The sequence below is a fragment of the Lampris incognitus genome, chromosome 2 (assembly GCF_029633865.1).
Source record: "Lampris incognitus isolate fLamInc1 chromosome 2, fLamInc1.hap2, whole genome shotgun sequence".
In the NCBI taxonomy this organism is placed as follows: domain Eukaryota; kingdom Metazoa; phylum Chordata; class Actinopteri; order Lampriformes; family Lampridae; genus Lampris; species Lampris incognitus.
Genome location: NC_079212.1, coordinates 98932187 through 98952790, shown reverse-complemented (window position 1 = coordinate 98952790; position 20604 = coordinate 98932187). Strand labels below are relative to the sequence as shown.

The window sequence follows — 20604 nt, the reverse complement described above, 5'->3', positions numbered from 1 at the left end:
GGGAGGCCGCGTTGCACAACTGAGCAAGAAGATAAGTACATTAGAGTCTCTAGTTTGAGAAACAGATGCCTCACAGGTCCCCAACTGGCATCTTCATTAAATAGTACCCGCAAAACACCAGTGTCAACATCTACAGTGAAGAGGCGGCTGCGGGATTCTGGGCTTCAGGGCAGAGTGGCAAAGAAAAAGCCATATCTGAGACTGACCAATAAAAGAAAAAGATTAAGATGGGCAAAAGAACACAGACATTGGACAGAGGAAGACTGGAAAAAAGTGTTGTGGACGGATGAATCCAAGTTTGAGGTGTTTGGATCACAAAGAAGAACGTTTGTGAGACGCAGAACAAATGAAAAGATGCTGGAAGAATGCCTGACGCCATCTGTTAAGCATGGTGGAGGTAATGTGATAGTCTGGGGTTGCTTTGGTGCTGGCAAGGTGGGAGATTTGTACAGGGTAAAAGGGATTCTGAATAAGGAAGGCTATCACTCCATTTTGCAACGCCATGCCATACCCAGTGGACAGCGCTTGATTGGAGCCAATTTCATCCTACAACAGGACAATGACCCTAAACACACCTCCAAATTGTGCAAGAACTATTTAGAGCAGAAGCAGGCAGCTGGTATTCTATCGGTAATGGAGTGGCCAGCGCAGTCACCAGATCTGAACCCCATTGAGCTGTTGTGGGAGCAGCTTGACCGTATGGTACGCAAGAAGTGCCCATCCAACCAATCCAACTTGTGGGAGCTGCTTCTGGAAGCGTGGGGTGCAATTTCTCCAGATTACCTCAACAAATTAACAGCTAGAATGCCAAAGGTCTGCAATGCTGTAATTGCTGCAAATGGAGGATTCTTTGACGAAAGCAAAGTTTGATGTAAAAAAAATCTTATTTCAAATACAAATCATTATTTCTAACCTTGTCAATGTCTTGACTCTATTTTCTACTCATTTCACAACATATGGTGGTGAATAAGTGTGACTTTTCATGGAAAGCACAAAATTGTTTGGGTGATCCCAAACTTTTGAACGGTAGTGTACTTTTGCCATTCACAGATATGTAATATTGGATAATTTTCCTCAATAAATAAATGACCAAGTATAATATTTTTGTCTCATTAGGTCATATTTATGCAGAAATATAGAAAATTCTAAAGGGTTCACAAACTTTCAAGCACCACTGTAATATAGCTGGTCTCACAACCATTTTGTAAACCTTCCCTTAACTCTGGCTGGTACCCTTCTGTCGCAAATCACTCCTGATACTCTTCTCCACCCACTCCACCTTGCCTGCACTCTCTTCTTCACCTCTCTCCTGCACTCCCCATTACTTTGTGCAGTTGACCCCAAGTACTAAGACTCAGAAAATTGAGCGAACACTAAACAGACAAATATGTCTACTTATGTTGAAAATACCAAACGAAAACTAGACGGAAAAAAAATAAAGTCATACACACAATGACAAACATAAACAAGCAAGACGGTGTCACGACGCAATGTTCAGTTCAAACAGTGACAGTTTTATATACATTTGTACCACCATTATTTGCAACTCATTGAAATTATATAAACCAATAACAAAAAAGAACAAACACGGAAAAATCTCCAAGTTAATGTTATTTGAGCAAAAGATATATCAACACATGGATACTCACTGAAACTATACAACCATTTACTTAAGAGGAAAATGTAATTCCTATAAGGGTGTACCCATGAAACAGGTTAATATTTAACAGATCTTTTTTCTTTCACAATGTTCATTACAAAACTTGGAACAAAAATGAACCAATGTGTAAATTTTACTGAATGAAAAATGTCAAATAAAATAGTACGAGTCGATTTGTTATTGTTACTAACCAGAGTATGTTGGTGGAGATAAATTTAAGCAATGCTAAATGCAAAAAAAGCCAGTATGGTTACATTGCTGAAATGGCTTACTCAGAAAAACGAAAGAACAAAGATATAGTAAATACATAATAAATACTGTACATAGGAATACAGATCAGAGGGGAACTGTCAGAGCCCTCTAGGCACTCAGAGAGCACCTAAGATATTCTAAAAAATAAAATTTAAAACTTCATCAGTTCTACTTTTATCAATTCATAATTTGACAATCAACATCTAAACAAAATGTTTCTGAGGAAATAAACGCTTCAAACCTGCCTGTTCAGTTTGTGTTGGAATGTGAAGGGTTAAATGAAAGAAGCCCCTTTGTCTCCCTATCAGAATTCGACTGCCTCTGTGCTTGCTGGAAAGAAAACCTTATGCTTACAGCTCTGTCATTGGCAGTCCAGCTATAATTTTACAGCGCTCCGAACAATAGTAATTCAATGAGAGAGCAATTTCAAATAACTGTAAAATTTACCAATCATATCGTTCCTCTAAATGGGTGGGCTTTGTTATTGCTAACTTTATGACAAGTTCCGCCAACTACAGGGGAATACGAATCACAACCTAGCAAGAATGAAAAACACCAATGAACTAGCTAGCTAGCTAGCCTGTTGGTTTGCGACGGAAGCCTTGAGTAACATTACCACTAGTGAGGAGGACATTGTTGCAAATGTATTACCTATGCCATTTTCAAGATTAACATTTAATGAAAAGTTGGAGTTAATCGGCAAAGGAAGACCTACACAAAGGGTAAGTTATTTAGAATCTAATAGGTTGCCGTGCTAACTGATTTTATTCTGGCCACCGCCGCCACTGTTTTGTATATTAATGTTAAGGTTTATTTGGTAAAACAGTCATGATGCAGAATTACCGGCCAATCTGTAAATTTACCAACTCTGCGGTCATTATGCACATATACTGTAATAGGCCGCTGTGCCAATCTAATAATATTATTCATTAACAATACTGCTTGCTTGTGATGGTGGGTTCCCAAAATACCATAAGCTCTGTCTACTGTCCATGGTACTGAAGGTTCTGTGGCTAATGGTTACTTGGCTGGTTGTGTGCTGTTATGATGTGTAGGGTTTACATGAAATTCTGCTGGTTTTGTATGGTAGGAGGGTGTGGCTCTCACGCGTTTTACGCCCGGCTTGTTGTCACCGTATTCTGCTGAGGTGCACACAGCTAGTGTGATGATGCAATATTTGCAAGGAGGATGTGCATTTAGCTTTAGAAATTAGCTGTTTTTTGGGCATCCGGGTGGCATAGCAGTCTATTCCATTGCCTACCAACATGGGGATCGCTGGATCGAATCCCCGTGTTACCTCTGGCTTGGTCGGGCGTCCCTAGAGACAAAATTGGCCATGTCTACTGGTGGGAAGCCGGATATGGGTATGTGTCCGGGTCGCTGCACTAGTGCCTCCTCTGGTTGGTCGGCGCACCTGTTCGGGGCGGGGGGAATAACGTGATCCTCCCATGTGCTACATCCCCCTGGCGAAACCCCTCACTGTCAGGTGAAAAGAAGCGGTTGGCGACTCCGTATGTATCGGAGGAGGCATGTGGTAGTCTGCAGCCCTCCCCGGATTGGCAGAGGGAGTGGAGCAGCGACTGGGATGGCTCGGAAGAGTGGGGTAATTGGCCAAGTACAATTGGGGAGAAAAATGGGAAAAATTAAAAAGAAAAAAAGAAAATGTGAACTGGTGAGTGACAGACAAATTCATGTTGCCGCTCCACAGATACACTGAGCTACTCTCACAGAGTTATCATCAAGTAAGAGAAAACTAACCCTAACCCAACCACCCAGAAATGAGCTGTTTTTTGTTTCTGTTATAACTCCTACTCTCTCCATGTTGTTTGCTCGCTGCATTGCCTAGGCTGGGCTAGCGTCTTAATTTTTGTTTCAGAACTGGAATTGTCATGGGTAACTTTTGCATTACTACAGGACAGGACACAGTACTAAGCTGGGCTGGTAGTTTGCTTTTTTTCCCAGATGAGGCAAGGGGGGTCAGAGGGCGCATCACGGTTCACTACTGATACATTTAAGTGACAATCTTTTCTTTCATCTGATGCTTCCAATTTCCACTTTGCACTTCCCCTTCTGTTTTTATTGCTTTCATTCTGCTTCAGCTCGGACCCATTCCCTATTCCCTCTGTCCCGCCACCTGTCTGTCTGTCTGTCTGTCTGTCTGTCTGTCTGTCTGTCTGTCTGTCTGTCTGTCTGTCTGTCTCTTTCATGCAGTTTTTGCTCCCTTTAACTAATTTCATTAGAGATTGTTACAAACTGGCTCCACAAGCGCCCCATATATGGTTTGAGGAAAAACAACAGAGCAGAGAGAGAGCATGAAAAAGATGGATTGAAAACAAGAATAAGTGAAAACCTAGTGTATGGCTGGAGCGTGTATGGTCAATGTTCAAAATTGTGGCTAATTTGTTACAGGGAGAGTCAGTGGTAGTGTCTATAATGTGAATTCCTGGATAATAAATGTTTATCTGCAATTTGCTGTAGTGGTGCCAGGAATATTTGTTGTTAAAGTGTACTAAAGTAGCATATCACATGACATGGTTAAGCTACATTCAAGTAAATAAAAAAGGTTATAAATGCAGCTGCAAGAATGCAGTTAAATAAATGCAGTTGCACTCTCTACTCAAATCTTGGGATGTTTGATTTGAAAGAGACAATTTAACCGTAAGTATACCTATACTAATTATCTGTTAACTCATCCTCCTCCTTCGTCTGTTTCTAACTGCGGAAGTCTCTTTTTTCTAAGACTCACTCTGTTTTGAGTGCTTTGTCTGAGTGGTTGTTATTTGGGGTATTTTAACTGTGCTCTCCCTCGTGCCTCTCGGTGCATGGAGAGCTGTTTTCTCTCCTACTCTGCTCTATGCTGGACTGTTACAGTGAGTAACCAGATGTGGAAAGAGCAGCAAAATATTCCATTCTTGGCATTTCAGTAGTATATCCACGAGCAGCAATATATTCTGTCTATTAGGGTGCAATAAATGTGGAACTAGCTGGAACTGCTGCAGCGAGTCATTTTGAAAGAACAACGGCTAATAGGGAGACTCTGACATCCGTGTTTACCAGTGAGGACATTGGTCAGCTGACCAATCGTGTAACTTTAGTGACGTCGTTGGTCACCTGCCATGTAACTCGATCACTCAGTCATCGTAAACATGATCACTCACTCAGGCATTTGTGGCTGTAGGGCTGGCTCCGCTGGCTGGTCCAGCCAAAAAGATGAAGGGGACGAAATCAAACAAAAAAGAATAAGAGGCAAAATAGAGAGTTCGACAAGAAAGAAGAAGAAGAAGAAGGGCAGACAGGAAATGAGACAGGAAATGGGAGCGTAAAACTCAGGGGCAGTCAAAAAAATAAAGGGAATGAGAAATGGAGATGAAGGTATCCACACAAAGACAGGGGAATAAAACAAGCAAATATACAGTGCATCCGGAAAGTATTCACACCCCTTCACTTTCCCCACATTTTGTTATGTTACAGCCTTATTCCAAAATGGATTAAATTCCTTTTTTTTTCTCATCAATCTACATACAATACCCCATAATGACAAAGCGAAAAAGGTTTTGTAGAAATTTTTGCAAATTTATTAAAAATAAAAAACTGAAATATTGCATGTACATAAGTATTCACACCCTTTACTCAGTACTTGGTTGAGGCACACTTGGCAGCGATTACAGCCTCAAGTCTTCTTGAGTATGAAGCTACAAGCTTGGAACACCTATATTTGGGGTATTTCTCCCATTCTTCTCTGCAGATCCTCTCGAGCTCTGTAAGGTTAGATGGGGAGCGTCGCTGCACAGCTATTTTCAGGTCTTTCCAGAGATGTTCAACAGGGTTCAAGTCTGGGCTCTGGCTGGGCCACTCAAGGACATTCACAGACTTTGTTGTCTTGGCTGTGTGCTTAGGGTCGTTGTCATGTTGAAAGGTAAATCTTCGCCCCAGTCTGAGGTCCTGAGTGCTCTGGAGCAGGTTTTCATCAAGGATCTTGCTGTACTTTGCTCCATTCATCTTTCCCTTGATCCTGACTAGTCTCCCAGTTCCTGCCGCTGAAAAACATCCCCACAGCATGATGCTGCCACCACCATGCTTCACTGTAGGGATGGTATTAGCAAGGTGGTATTAGCAGACGTGACAGTTGGCATTCAGGCCAAAGAGTTCAATCTTGGTTTCATCGGACCAGAGAATCTTGTTTCTCATGGTGTGAGAGTCCTTTAGGTGCTTTCTGGCAAACTCCAAGTGGGCTGTCATGTGCCTTTTACTGAACAGAGGCTGTCATCCGGCCACTCTACCATAAAGGCCTGATTGGTGGAGTGCTGCAGAGATGGTTGTCCTCTGGAAGGTTCTTCCATCTCCACAGAGGAACGCTGGAGCTCTATCAGAGTGGCCATTGGGTTCTTGGTCACCTCCCTGACCAAGGCCCTTCTCCCCCAATTGCTCAGTTTGGCTGGGCGGCCAGCTCTAGGAAGAGTCCTGGTGGATCCAAACTTCTTCCATTTACGAATGATGGAGACCACTGTGCTCTTCGGGACCTTCAAAGCTATAGATGTTTTTTTGTACCCTTCCCCAGATCTGTGCCTCGATACAATCCTGTCTCGGAGGTCCACAGACAATTCCTTTGACTTCATGGCTTGGTTTCTGCTCTGACATGTACTGTCAACAGTGGGAACTTATATAGACAGGTGTGTGCCTTTCCAAATCACGTCCAATCAATTGAATTTACTAGAGGTGGACTCCAATCAAGATGTAGAAACATCTCAAGGATGATCAGTGGAAACAGGATGAACCTGAGCTCAATTTTGAGTGTCATAGCAAAGGGTGTGAATACTTATGTACATGCAATATTTAAGTTTTTTATTTTTAATGAATTTACAAAAATGTCTACAAAACCTTTTTCACTTTGTCATTATGGGGTACTGTGTGTAGATTGATGAGAAGAAAAAAAAGGAATTTAATCCATGTTGGAACAAGGCTGTAACATAACAAAATGTGGGGAAAGTGAAGGGGTGTGAATACTTTCCGGATGCACTGTATATACATATATATACACACACATATATACACACACACACATGCTGTTGATCGATTAAGAAAATAAATTGATCACAAAATTAGCTGTGATTAATCATGATTAATCGCCTTTTTCTTCTTAAGACTGAAGCTTGTAATAATGGATATTTAAATGTAAAATCAGGTTTCACAAAAGGACTAGTTATTAACAACCCCAGTGTTTGCACTGCAACAGCTTCGGTGGGAAATAAACTGGAGATGTCTGCCAAGGTGACATTGCCACCACCAGGACACATCATCAGTTGTGTACCTCAGCATCACAGGGTGTTTCAGCCTTTTATCACAAGACACCCTCCGCTGAGGCAGGCCCACCACAGGTTGATCGGTCCTGGGTGTGTGACCTGTGGTTAGCTGTTCACCCTGGCAGCCCAGACGGCATCTCTCCTTTTGATCCATATCCAGTGGCTAGTCCTCTCAGCAGTGTCGGCTAGCTCTTTGATCACGCTCCTGTGGGCCTGCCCTATGACTCCTAGTTCCCTCAGGAGTTTTACTGTGGAGCTGGCAACAAAGCCCCTACAACCCACCTCCACAGGGCGCACCTTCACCTTCCAGTCTCTGTCCTCTGCTTCGGCTGCTAGGTTGGCTTACTGCAGCTTCTTACACTCGTACGCTTCATCGACTGCATCCTCCCAGGGGACTATCAGCTCAATGATGTAAGCGAGCTGGCAAGAATTAGACCAGAGGACGAGGTCTGGTCGCAAGGTGGTTGTTGTGATCTCTGTGGGAAGATGAGCTTCTGGCCTAAGTCCACCTGCATTTCCCAATCCCTGGCTGAGTTTAGTGAGCCTAATTCAGGAAGTGAAGGGTTGGCCTTCAGTTTATCCCCCTCGCGAACGAAAGCTGGAAAACGCTGGGGTCCTTCCTGATTGTTGAAGGGTTGGGCATTGATGGAAACCCTCTTGCGCTCGAGTTCAGCTGCCAAGCACCTGAGCACCTGATTGTGTCGCCAGGTGTATCTGCCTTGGGTGAGGCTGGTCTTACAACCAACCAAGATGTGCTTGAGGGTTGCTGGGGCTGTACACAGGGAGCAAGATGGAGTCTCTCCAAGCGAGAGATTTAGATTTGTGGGAGAGGGCAGGACATCATATGTGGCTTTGATGATGAAACTTAGCCTGTTTGATTCCATGCTCCAGAGCTCACTCCATGTGAGTTTCCTCTTTTCAACACCTTCCCACCTCATCCTGCGGCCCTGTTTGGCTTGTGCTATGGCTTTAGAACATCTGGCTGCTTCTTCCTGTCGGCGAACCTCCTCTACCACCATAGTTCGCCGTTCGGTAGTAGAATCAACACAAAGAAAGCACAGCATCTTTTTAACTTTGAACACAGATTCTCTCCTGTGAACTACAGATTTCCAATAAAACGTCAAGGCCATCAAAACTAACTGTCAGCTTGAAAGGCATATTTCTTATATGCACAAACAGAAATAATAAAACCCAGGCGTATATGTTAAAGTACCAGTTGAGTTTCAAACCATCAAGGCCATTAAATTAAGATATCAGCTTAGAGGGCAATCATTTCTTGTATGCACCAGTATAGATGCTAATTAACAACAAAAATGTGTTCCATGTTCAAGTGCCAATTGAATTTAAAGTGTCATCAATTTCACGATGTTCATTACGTGTTCATTAATAATGGCGCATAACAGAACCCCACATGCGCCCCAATGGCACAGCATAGCAGACTATCTAATAGTCTCCATGAGGGGATGAGGGCTGGGGACAAATAAAGCCTACTGCTGTGAGGAAGTGGAGACGAAGGTTATGCACTGGAACAGTCCGGCGAGGAGGAGCCGGAAACAGACATAACAGAAAACGAGCACTGATTACCAATAATACCACAGTACCTGGTTACCATTCCTACAACATGATGTCAGAGTGGGAGATGAGAGGAATTAAATCATCTGAGATCATGAATATAAGCAGAAGTAAATAGGTGGAAAAAAGAGAGCTAGTGTAACAGAGAGAGAGAGAGAGAGAGAGAGAGAGAGAGGATGAAGGAGAGAGATAAATAGGTCAGTGAGTGTCTTGCAGAGGGTAGGCCACAGCTTGGTGAAGCAAAGTGCTTCTGTCAGATTTGAGTGATGAAGACCCTGGGTTTGGACCCTTTTCCTTTCTGTCTGCAAGCCTTAAAATCTGTCCCCCAGTGTGTGTGTGTGTGTGTGAGAGAGAGAGAGAGAGAGAGAGAGAGAGAGAGAGAGAGAGAGAGAGATGTAACTGGCAGCAGATGATGCTCAACGGGGCGACAGTCATGGATCAAACAGTATGTGGCACATACACCTTCACACTGTGGCACAGGCATATGTTGATACGCAACACACATGTCTTGAGAATTATATGCACACAAACACACTCCTTTGCTAACAACAACTGACACAATAGCACGGTGTCACGCACAAACACGAAGATAAACAGAAGTGTGTGTGTGTGTGTGTGTGTGTGTGTGATATATGTAGTTATGTCATATATACATTGTTGTGTCATATATGTATTGTTATTTAGATTAACAATGAGGCGCCACAATAACTCAGACGGCTAGCACGTTGATTCAGCTTGGCTCGTTTTTCTGAATGCCTTCTTCTACGGTGTTACATGTCATTCAACAGGTACGTAACAGCAGCAGCGCCACCACAGGCTAAGCCTAGTTACTACACATACACTCTAGCCGATACATAAATACGTCTTTGAATACACACAGAAAAGTTAAGGAGCACACACTCATAATCAGCGGACACACACACACAGACACAATTACTTACGGCAGGGATGGGCCAGAACTCGTATGTCGTCAATGGCAATGAATCCAGGATGACCCTGGACTGAAACTGCTTCAAATATGACCTAAGACAAACAAACAAACCACGAATAGTCAGCCCCCTGCACATAAAATAGAGCTTTTGAACCCCCTACTCACTCACACACACACACACACATTTTTTGAAAACATTTTTCTCTCTTAGAAAGCATGACATCGTGATGCCCATGTAAAGCTCATGTGGTGACCCGAGCATTTTTCTGCTTGAAAACAAACAGTATTCTGTTTTTCATCTCCAGTCTCCCTCCTTCCTTTTTCTAACCCTTACTGTCTTCATCCTTATGCCATCCACATATACCGGACCCCAAATGCCTCTCTCTATTCTCAAGGCTGCCTCTTACTTCATTAATTTAGCCTCTTCTTTCATCTCTGTTTCCCTTTTCCTCTCCATGTTTCAGTCTAACCCCTCCGCCCTGTCTCACATGCACCCGTCTTTCGCATTTCACACTCTCTCTTCTTCTCACGGCTATTCTATGGCTGTCTACCTCTCTCTTCTCTCTCTGTCTTTCACTCCCCCTCGTCCTCACTCTCTTCTCTCTCTCTCTCCTCGCTGCCTCGGTTTTATTCTGTCTGTCAGGCTGCAGAACATGTATTGTGTTTTGGAGGTGACAGGCGGTCAGCAGGGCTGTCAATGGGCCTTGGACTTGAGCCACTCTGCTCTGACCTGTGCTCTCGCTCTCTCTCTCTCTCTCTCTCTCTCTCTCTCTCTCTCTCTCTCTCTCTCTCTCTCTCTCTCTCTCTCTCTCTCTCTCTCTCTCACAAACACACACACACGGCGCTCTGCGCTGTACTTGTCAGGATCCTCAGTAGTATAAACTGGAAGCCAGTCTGAATACTAAACACTTCTGGGGAGACTTTTACCCTCCACTGCACTCCTCTCCTCTCCTCCCATCACCTCTTCTCATCTCCTTTAACTCTTCACTCGTCTCTTTCCTTCGCTTATTTCCTTTCTTGCCCTATTCTCCTGCTCTGTCCCATCGATGCTTTATACCCTTCTTTTCTCATCCATTTCCCTGCACTGCTCTCTCCTTCTCACACTTGTTGGCTATCCTCTCTTCTCTTCTATCCTCTCTCTTTCTCTCTCTCTCTCTCTTCTTTCACCTTGTGCTTCTCCTGTCTCCTTTTTTTCCTTGCTCTGCGCCCCTATGCAGCCAAATCTTCTATCGTCTCTCTTCTGCTCCCGTTCGCCTCCCTGCTGTCCCCTCACTCTTTTCCTTACCCGTCTCCCCACCCTGTCTGTCATCTTGTTTCTCCTGCCAATTCTCCTCACTTGTCCTCATCCCCCCTTGCTTCTTCCATTGTCCTCTACCCAGTTTTCCTCAGTTGTCATCTCTCCGCTCCTCTCCTCTCCTCATTTCATCGCTTGCAACAAACCCTTCCCTTTAAAGGCTATAGTTTTGTTTTGTTTTGTTTTCTCTCCTTTTCTACAGGCACTACATAGCTGTGAGAATAATTTTGAATGAAAGCGGTACACGTTCAAGGCTTCCTTTTTGGAGTTTACCGAGTTCAAAAAAAGCCGCTGTTACAAAACTTTGCTATGACAGAAGTTAACATTTCTTTTTAAGGGACGTACTGTTCTCTGATTCAGACTGTCGACGCCTTCATTTACCCACTTCCATGACCCGGAGAGTGCTGAAACCGGATAAACCGTGTTTTCAAATATCAGAATGTGTTTTGATTTGTAGATTTGGCATCATTGTTCAAAATGATGTGCTAGGTAACAGTCACCATTGTGCCAACGCCTACATGCGTCCTTTCACACTCCGCGGTTCCTGTCTTCTACCAAAGGATGGGCATTGTGTATTCACTGTGGGAGATGACCCCATGTCAGGGATATAAACCAACACATTCGCTCACACGAGCACACTCAGTATGACATAAAAACAAGGTAGCACGGGGCGTCTGGGTGGCATGGCGGTCTATCCCGTTGCCTACCAACACGGGGATCGCCCGTTCGAATCCCCGTGTTACCTCCGGCTTGCTCGGGCGTCCCTACAAACATAATCGGCCATGTCTGCAGGTGGGAAGCCGAATATGGGTATGTGTCCTGGTTGCTGCACTAGCGCCTCCTCTGATCGGTTGGGGCACCTGTTGGGGGGGGGGGGGTGGATAGCATGATCTTCCCATGTGCTATGTCCCCCTGGTGAAACTCCTCACTGTCAGGTGAAAAGCAGCAGCTGGCGACTCCACATGTATCGGAGGAGGCATGTGGTAGTCTGCAGCCCTCCCCAGATCGGCAGAGGGGATGGAGCAGCGACCAGGAAGGCTCAGAAGAGTACGGTATTTGGCCAAGTACAATTGGAAAGAAAAAGGAGGAAAAAATAAATAGGTGCTTATAGGGCATTATAGATGCAAGCTTCATAGAAAGTGTTACCAAAAAAAAATAACAAATAAAAAAAACAGGACAATATATGATATATGTGCACATGGATACGTGTGTGTGTGTGTGTGTGTGTGTGTGTGTGTGTGTAAGAAGCATTATGGTATATAAACCCCTGAATAAGAAAAATGAGGCGTAATCCCATTTTCAACAATGATTAATTTGATGACGTCAAACAAGGGAGAAAATGGATTTGATCACTTCTGGTACGTTTGTTGATGGATTGAAGTAAATATTACACTAATGGGAGAACACTTAGGTCAAATATCCACAGGCGGTTCAAGCACCAAATATTAGCCGAGCCTCCGACACCAGACATCAGGGAGAACAATTAGAGAGCCAGTATCGACCCGTCAGAAATGCAACAAATAATCTAATTTCTTTTTCTCCGCCATTAAATAATAGATAAAAACAGCAGACTCACACACTGAGAATCCAGCTCTGTGGCAAAACCGTCTTGTGTTGCTTTGATAGAATGGCTGTGTGTTGTGACACTAACTGTTAATGATAAATATTTGAATCCGAATGGGAGAGAAAGTGTGAGAGACAGGCTATTTTCCTTAACTAATAAATAATGTCGGGAAAGAGGTATGTGATTATTATGTGATTATTTTAAGGCGTTAGTTTATGTGTGTGTGTGTGTGTGTGTGTGTTTGTACGCATGGCCTGTATTAGTATTGATCCTTCTAACCCACCTTTGTATTGATCTGAGAAAATCCTTCTATCAACTCCCAGTTAAGGTTTGTGGAAGGGCCCCCAAAAATGCTTGTGTGGGTGTGTCAGGGGTAGTATAGAGGGATGGGAGGGTGGGGTTGTTTCTTTTCTGGTGCAAGTCTGTTTCTGCAGACTGCATGTTGTACCTGGTATGAATTAGGCCAGAATGTAGATATGGCCAGCTCCGCCTTCACCCATCCTTCAGTCACGGTGTCAGACGCATTCCACACAGGGTTACCCTGAGAGCCCCCGTTTACCTGCAGGGAGAGCAGAAGAACGGAGAGTAGAGAAGAGTTGGGAAAAAAAGAACGAGAAGCACCAGTGTGTGACATGTCAGTATATGCGCTAGTCAGTGTGTCGGTGAACCAGTTTACACAATGACATACTGAATGGTATCAGAACAAATGGAGCACACAGAAACCAATCTAAATGTTTGCGTAACACACTGATCGGTGTCACTGCAGGAAAAGAACAGAAAAATGTGACACATTTGTGGAGAAATTCATTCATTTTTGTCTGTTTATTAATTTACTGGTAGCCATTAATTCTGTCTATCTCTCTTTTTTAGGAACAAAACAATAAATACAAACCCCCTTGCACACACACACAAACACACACAGTTGAGTGTACCTTGATATAGACATTGAGGGTTCCTGGACTGGCTCCATCCCTGCTGGACAGTGAGTAGAGGAAATCAATGCAATGAGTGTCGTTCTCCTTCAGGGTGGGCATGTACAGGTGGGCCTTCTGGCCCGAAGCCCTGCCCGACGCATTCACCACCATGAAAGAACCTAGAGACAGTCAAAAACCAGAGGGACAGTTACACGGGTGGCAAAGGCCCACTTTAGTCAAGTACTGCTCTACTATCATCAAACATATGTTTTCCCATGTCTATGCACGCTTCATCTAATGCTTTTAGCCTAAAATTGCATATTTGAAGGTTTTTGATAAAAGGCAGGTGACTCAAATCGGACTGTTGGACGGAGCATGCTTGTTGGTACGTGTGTTGTCCATGGCTATAATATATAAAGTCATCTTTTTTCATATTTAATCTATTAAAGACTCTAATGAATGCTAATACTTAGTATTTCAACAGTTTTAGTATAAATACATGAAGAAATCTCAGTGGAAAGGTTAGTATAGTGGAACAACAACCCAAATAGGAACAATATGCCACAGATCCACAACTAGAACCAAATCTAAATATTATCAATGACCATCTTCTTCCATTATAGTATACTTGAATGCACATGTATAGACTGTTGAAAATGCCACTGGGTTCCTCCTGATGTCCATCTGTGATCAGAGAAATCACAGACAGTTATCCGACTGGGCAGCATATTCATGCATTATGTATACTCGGGGATTTTTTTCAGTTTTGATCAGACATTTAGACGTCTGGTTGACACTTCTGATCAGACTCAAGCCAAGTCATCCGAAGACCGGACTTTCCGATCAAAAACCATTTTCTCAGAAATGTGTAGTGTTTGGCTGCCGAGCAGTGAATAAAAGTCTATATTCACTGGGAAAGGATGCGTAGATTTGCTTAGGTGTGCTGTAGATGTGTGATGAACAGCAAACATACACTCTGACATGAGCTCTCTGAGACAGAACACACACACCGGATGAATTATTGGAAAATTTACAGTGGCAGGGCGTTCAGGTAGCATAGCAGTCTATCCCGTTGCCTATCAACACGGGGAACGCTGGTTCAAATCCGCATGTTACTTCCGGCTTGGTCGGGCATCCCTACAGACACAATTGGCTGTGTCTGCGGATGGGAAGCCGGATGTGGGTATGTGTTCTGGTTGCTGCACTAGCGCCTCCTCTGGTCAGTTGGGGCACCTGTTCAGGGGGGAGGGGGAACTGGGGGAAATAGCGTGATCCTCCCACGAACTACTATGTCCCCCCTGGAGAAACTCCTCACTGTCAAGTGAAAAGAAGCGGCTGGCGACTCCACATGTATCGGAGGAGGCATGTGGTAGTCTGCAGCCCTGCCCGGCTCGGCGGAGGGGGTGGAGCAGCGACCGGGACGGCTCAGAGAGCGGTGTGATTGGCCAGGTACAATTGGGGAGAAAAAGGAGGAAAAACTACAAAAAGAAAAAAAATTACAGAGGTGGAGCTTCACTAAAACCAACTACTGGGTATGGCCCCTAATAGTTAATGTGCTAATGCTTAGCGCTAAGCGTTAGCATAATGCTAACGCTTAGCGCTAACATCACTAAAGCTAATGACACTGATACTAACAACAGCTGCAGCAGAGTAGTAATGATAATCAAAGAAGTTATAAATGTTATTTGTGTTGTACTTCTGGAAGGGAGTTTGAAAGCGGTTTACAGAACACGATATAAGAAAGCAGCACATCGCTGAACTGTTCAGCTGATTTGTATACCATTTATGCTGGACCATTAAACTGTCTGCAGTTGGTAGGACAGGTTCCTCAGCTGCTTCTCTTCTAGTACACTTTGCATGCTACAGGATGGGCCAGTCTGGGTTTCATGCCGTTTTTTGGGGGGGACATAGTTGAGGTGTGATGCAGCAGAACGCACAACATTTCCAGCCACCAAATTCAACAGTCACATATCAATGTCGTAATGTCAAGTCAAGTCCACACTTTTTACAGCCCAATATCACAAAGTATAATGTATCCACACCCCGGGAGTTTCGAATCCGCCACGCGAAACACATTTTCTCTGTCTGCTGGCCGGTTAAGTGTGTTTTACTCTCTGGTTTATGGTACGATATAGAACTTTTATGGCTTGGCCGGCTCTATTTGGCTGGCTGCCATCACAAGAGACTGAGAGGTGCAAGTGACCGGAGGGCTGTTTGGTGAAAGGAGAGCGAAGGAAGATACTCCATCAAATATTTGTGCCTGTTGTGTGTGTGTGTGTGTGTGTGTCAGAGAGATAGAGCGAGCGCGCGCGAGAGAGAGAGAGAGAGAGAGAGAGAGAGAGAGAGAGAGAGAGAGAGAGAGAGAGAGAGAGAGAGAGAGAGAAAGCAATAGGGTGGCATGTTCGGTGAGGCAAAAGCAAGTGTGTGTCGGTGTGTGTTCAGACACCCAGATGTGTCTGTGTTGAAAAAAAAAATTGTGTGCATGTGTGTGTATGCATGTGTATTAGTATTTTTTTTCTGTCCAAATAAGTCACCTCAATCCTTGGAAATGATTCATATCTTTAAGTCATTTGCAATCATCATGCTGCTATTATATCAATACAAAGAGCGTCCCCTCCCCAACAGGATTTTAAGCCAATCAAATGATTTAAAAGGAAAAAAAAACTTCAACATCTACATATAAAGCAGTCTGTAAAGGAGTCTTCCCAAACCGTTATATATAAAAGCTCATTCCTGTTTCATCCTGAATGATATGATTCTAATTTTGATGCTTAAGTAGAGGCATACCATGTAACCAGTTGTAGCAATGCACGATGCCAACACAAAACATGCACAGGAAATTGTGAGGCTCCAAAGTGAGGTGTAAGACAACAATACCATTCATTATTCAAACCGCTTATCCTGCTCTCTGGGTCGCAGGGATGCTGGAGCCTATCCCAGCAGTTACTGGGCGGCAGGCGGGGAGACACCTTGGACAGGCCGCCAGGCCATCACAGGGCACACACACACACACACACACACACACACACACACACACACACACACACACACACACACACACACACACACACGGATAATTTAATATGGCCGATTCACCTGACCTACATGTCTTTGGACTGGGGGAGGAAACTGGAGCCCCCGGAGGAAACCCACGCAGACACGGGGAGAACATGCAAACTCCACACAGAAGACGACCCGAGACGACCCTCAAGGTTGGACTACCCCCGGACTCGAACCCAGAATCTTCCTGCTACGAGGCGACCGCGCTAACCACTGCACCACCGTGCCGCCACACTTGGCCAATAAAGTTTATTCTGATAACAACAATACCCTTTATTCACATCTACTCAGAAAATTACCGGCGCATTTAAGATGAAACTGTTGCTTGGATTTCATGACATTTCCATTTTAAAGGGCAGTGCAGTGACTTACGGGGGTAAAGGAGTGTAGGGAAGAAGCAGGGTACAAACACACACACACACACACACACACACACACACAAACACACAAAATAACCTGAGACAAAATCGTCTATGAATATAACAACATGTTGCAGAAAAAAGGAGAAAAGGGTGTAAAATCAGATTTTCAAGAGCAATTTCACAAACTGGTAGATTCATGAGAGCTTCCATATCCAAAAAATTCCATCCAAAAAGTGTGTGTGTGTGTGTGTGTGTGTGTGTGTGTGTGTGTGTGTGTGTGTGTGTGTGTGTGTGTTTGGTGTTTAAATGACTGTAAAGTTGTCTGCGAGAGGATAGATAAAGAGAATTTGCTAAATATAAATTTGTACCACTACAACAGAAAGTGTGGGTCTGGATCAATATACATGGTGTCTGTGAGAGAGAGAGCGAGAGTGTGTGTGTGTGTGTGTGTGTGTGTGTGTGTGTAAAGTAATCTCGCCAGGGTCCCAGATTTCACTGCAGTGAAGTGTCTTGATTACATTTCTTATTCACTACCAAATACACTCATACACACAAAATTGACACACACACGCACACACACGCGCACACACACACACACACACACACACGCGCGCGCGCAGCTATGTCCTTATACGTTTAACGTTTTTACTCACTGTGTTTTCCAGCAAAGCTCTTTCTTAGGGCCCATTTGTCCAAAGGTGTTGTTGAATAAATCACCTGACTCATCATGAAGCCCTGGCACTCTGTGTGTGTGTGTGTGTGTGTGTGTGTGTCTGTGTGTGTCTGTGTGTGTGTGTCTGTGTGTGTGTTGTGTGCAAACCAAACACCCTGCTCAACCTCAGCACTGTCTCAACAACCACAGTCAAGGTTTCTGAACATGTCAACACGGCTGCCCCACCAGACATATGCTAACACATTTGCATGTGCATAAAAACAAGTACACACATAACCCAGACATATACTGATGTTTGTACAGCATATTGTATATGCACACCTTGAATACCAATACTCACACGCATTGCACATGCACACAAGCACACAAAAAGTACCAATCGCACACGAATTCACAGACGAGTATGAGGCCTGCAGAACATATTGCAGTAAGACACTCGATGCAAACAACAACAACAAAAAATCACCGACAAATGCCCACACAGGATGCACATAAATGGAGTCAACCACTCAGACACACACATACACACAAACTAATCATGGGCATGCAATCACAAACTCCAGTGTTCAAATAATAACGCTGTTCACTTTCCCCCTATGTTGTGTTCCTACACTGCAGACGTTGTATTTTGTGGCTACTTCACCAAGTACAAACAAAACGTATTCATTTTTCACCACAGCATTTAAAGACTGGAGTAACGCCATTGTAAGGTGAAACTCTCAAAGTATTACAATGTATACACTCTTATATGGCAACACATTGTCAGGTTGAAATAACTTTCGTTGTATTAATACCAACTGTGATAAGAAATTGAAAGCCACTACCAACAGCACTTCCCATTCAAGTGTATTGGACTTCCACTTGCTGCGCTCAAGTACCATCCAAAGGGAGACCGGGCAGACATTTTGAATTACTGCTTTAGGCCCCCAAAAGGCCCTAAAGAGCCCTAAAGGGGAACAGTAAGCTGTGTCATGTTAATAGGATGAACCCTTATAGGTTGTTTGCATATGACATCACGAACTACAGACGGAGGGCAGGAAGTGATTCTCTACATAGGAAGCACTATCACAAACTTTCAAAATGCCTATGTTTGGCATCATTAACTGAGAAACCACAAGGAGTTATTATTGAGTACCAAAAGTTGTTGTTCATGAGGGGGGGAAAAAATGCAAGAAACTGACCAAAAACGCTGGAAAAAATGGCTTGCGAACCCTCATCTGCGGTTGGGAGGAGCGGAGTCGGGTAACGCGCGTGTGTGCAGTGACCACTTCGTCAAAAAACAATCACTCTTCATAACATAAGGATCATACCCAACATATCTTACTTTCTGTTTCTACCTTTCTCTCATAATATCATCTAAACTAGCACAGTTCGGGCTAAACTAGCTCCATCTTGTCCATTCTGCTTTTCACTTCCTGCCCTCCATCTGAATCTCGCACGTCTTCAGAATCATGTGACTGCAAACAAGCCATTGTGGCAGGTAGAAGCCTGACTCGTTGATGGCCTAATATGTTGGACGCTTGAATCTTCTCTGATCCCCTCCTCATGGTGAAGAGAGTTTTCAAGTTGTTTCCAAGGAGGTCATTTAAGGCAGGTTACCAAACAGTGATATCTAGATGTTCATCTTCCATACTTGGAGTACCCAAAACAATCTGACATAGTACAACTCCAAAAGTATATGACACTCTCCTCCAATGTAGTGATTCATTTCATGACACTGATGTCGGTGATGTAGTCCCAATAAAGCAACATGCCTACAGAGGAAAGCCTAACAAGCCCTTGTTTATTCATAAGCAAGTCGGCTCTATGTTGAAGCATGGCATTGCTGAGCCCAGTTTCAGTCCATGGAGTCCCCTTGCTTGCTTGTTGATAAGTCAGTCAAGAGCCCCCTTTTCTGTACTGATTTTCAAAAAGTGAACTCAGTAATTAAGCCTGATTACAACATTACGACCTGTGTTTGACTTGCCCTGCTTAACGGCAGACTCAAAGTGAAACTAATATTTTCGAACAATTATTAATCATAGCATTTTTATCTGCCTCTTTCTATTGAAAACAAAATATAGGTATAAAAGGCAAAATTCAGTTTTTGTTTTTCTTTGCCTTTTTAAGAGCTTCCTCTAGTTTAGCGTCTCTGTTGATCTTTTTTTCCCTGATAATCAGGTCATCAGACGCTCATTTACATTCAACATACCAGGTCAACTCCTCAAAGTATGAAACCCCGCCTATCCTTCCTGCCAACCCTGGCTTACACTTGAAACTCAAAGGTCAGCTCCTAAATATTAATGAGGGCTAGGCCACTCTCTTAGATCTTGAGACAACTGAGAACAGTTATGGATAAAGATATGAAAACACTTTGAAAAGTAATTTACCAATAAAAGAAATTGTTGCTGATGTATGCCTTCTTCAAGGTTTCTAGACATGAAAAGTTAATTACTGATCTCAGTCCGACTTTCAACTTGTCTAATCCCCCTGTGTCTTATGTGTTTCTCCAGAAGCCTTCCAGAAACTCAGCTCCCCAGCTGAGTGACTTCCCAGACTGGGAAGAACATAAGTTTGTTTCTCCCCTCTCCCCATTTCTTATTATATAAATGTTTGACTGTGTCATTCATTGGCGGTTTATTTGCACGTCCACACAAGCCTTTCATTTTCAAGGTTGCCACAACATGAATGTAAGAATACAAGAACTGTATGCATGGATCAAAATAACTGGCTCAAGAAGAAAACCGACGCTTCAGCAAACATTGTCACACAGGACTAGACAGTGTTTTCTATCTGCCATTGAAATGCAGTACAAAAGCAGATGTTGGAAGAAACACTGTTTTGATTACAACTTTTAATAACCTGAGTTCTCTGGTTTGACTGACCCTCCCCTTTCTCCACAAATCCTACCAAGATGCTCTGGAAAAATAAAAGTGACTCTTCAGTTGGTCCAGTGGAGCTGCTTAGCAGCCAGCATTGGGAGAACAAGGCTCTACTGATCGATTCCCACATCACGGCTCGTCGGTGCAGTGGTTAGCGCTGT

General features: G+C 43.7%; 1 protein-coding gene across 1 annotated transcript in view; it reads right to left on the bottom strand.

The window, feature by feature from the left end:
- The window catches only part of ptprt (protein tyrosine phosphatase receptor type T), a 442632-nt gene extending 428743 nt beyond the window's left edge, over nucleotides 1-13889 (bottom strand). Inside the window, exons 1-4 of the mRNA XM_056300890.1 lie at nucleotides 13877-13889; nucleotides 13506-13666; nucleotides 13022-13132; nucleotides 9726-9807 (exon numbers count right to left, since the gene is read on the bottom strand). Of these exons, the coding sequence (XP_056156865.1) occupies nucleotides 9726-9807; nucleotides 13022-13132; nucleotides 13506-13666; nucleotides 13877-13889 (367 nt within the window). The remainder of the gene's footprint in view (nucleotides 1-9725; nucleotides 9808-13021; nucleotides 13133-13505; nucleotides 13667-13876) is intronic.
- Between the last annotated feature and the right edge of the window lie 6715 nt (nucleotides 13890-20604).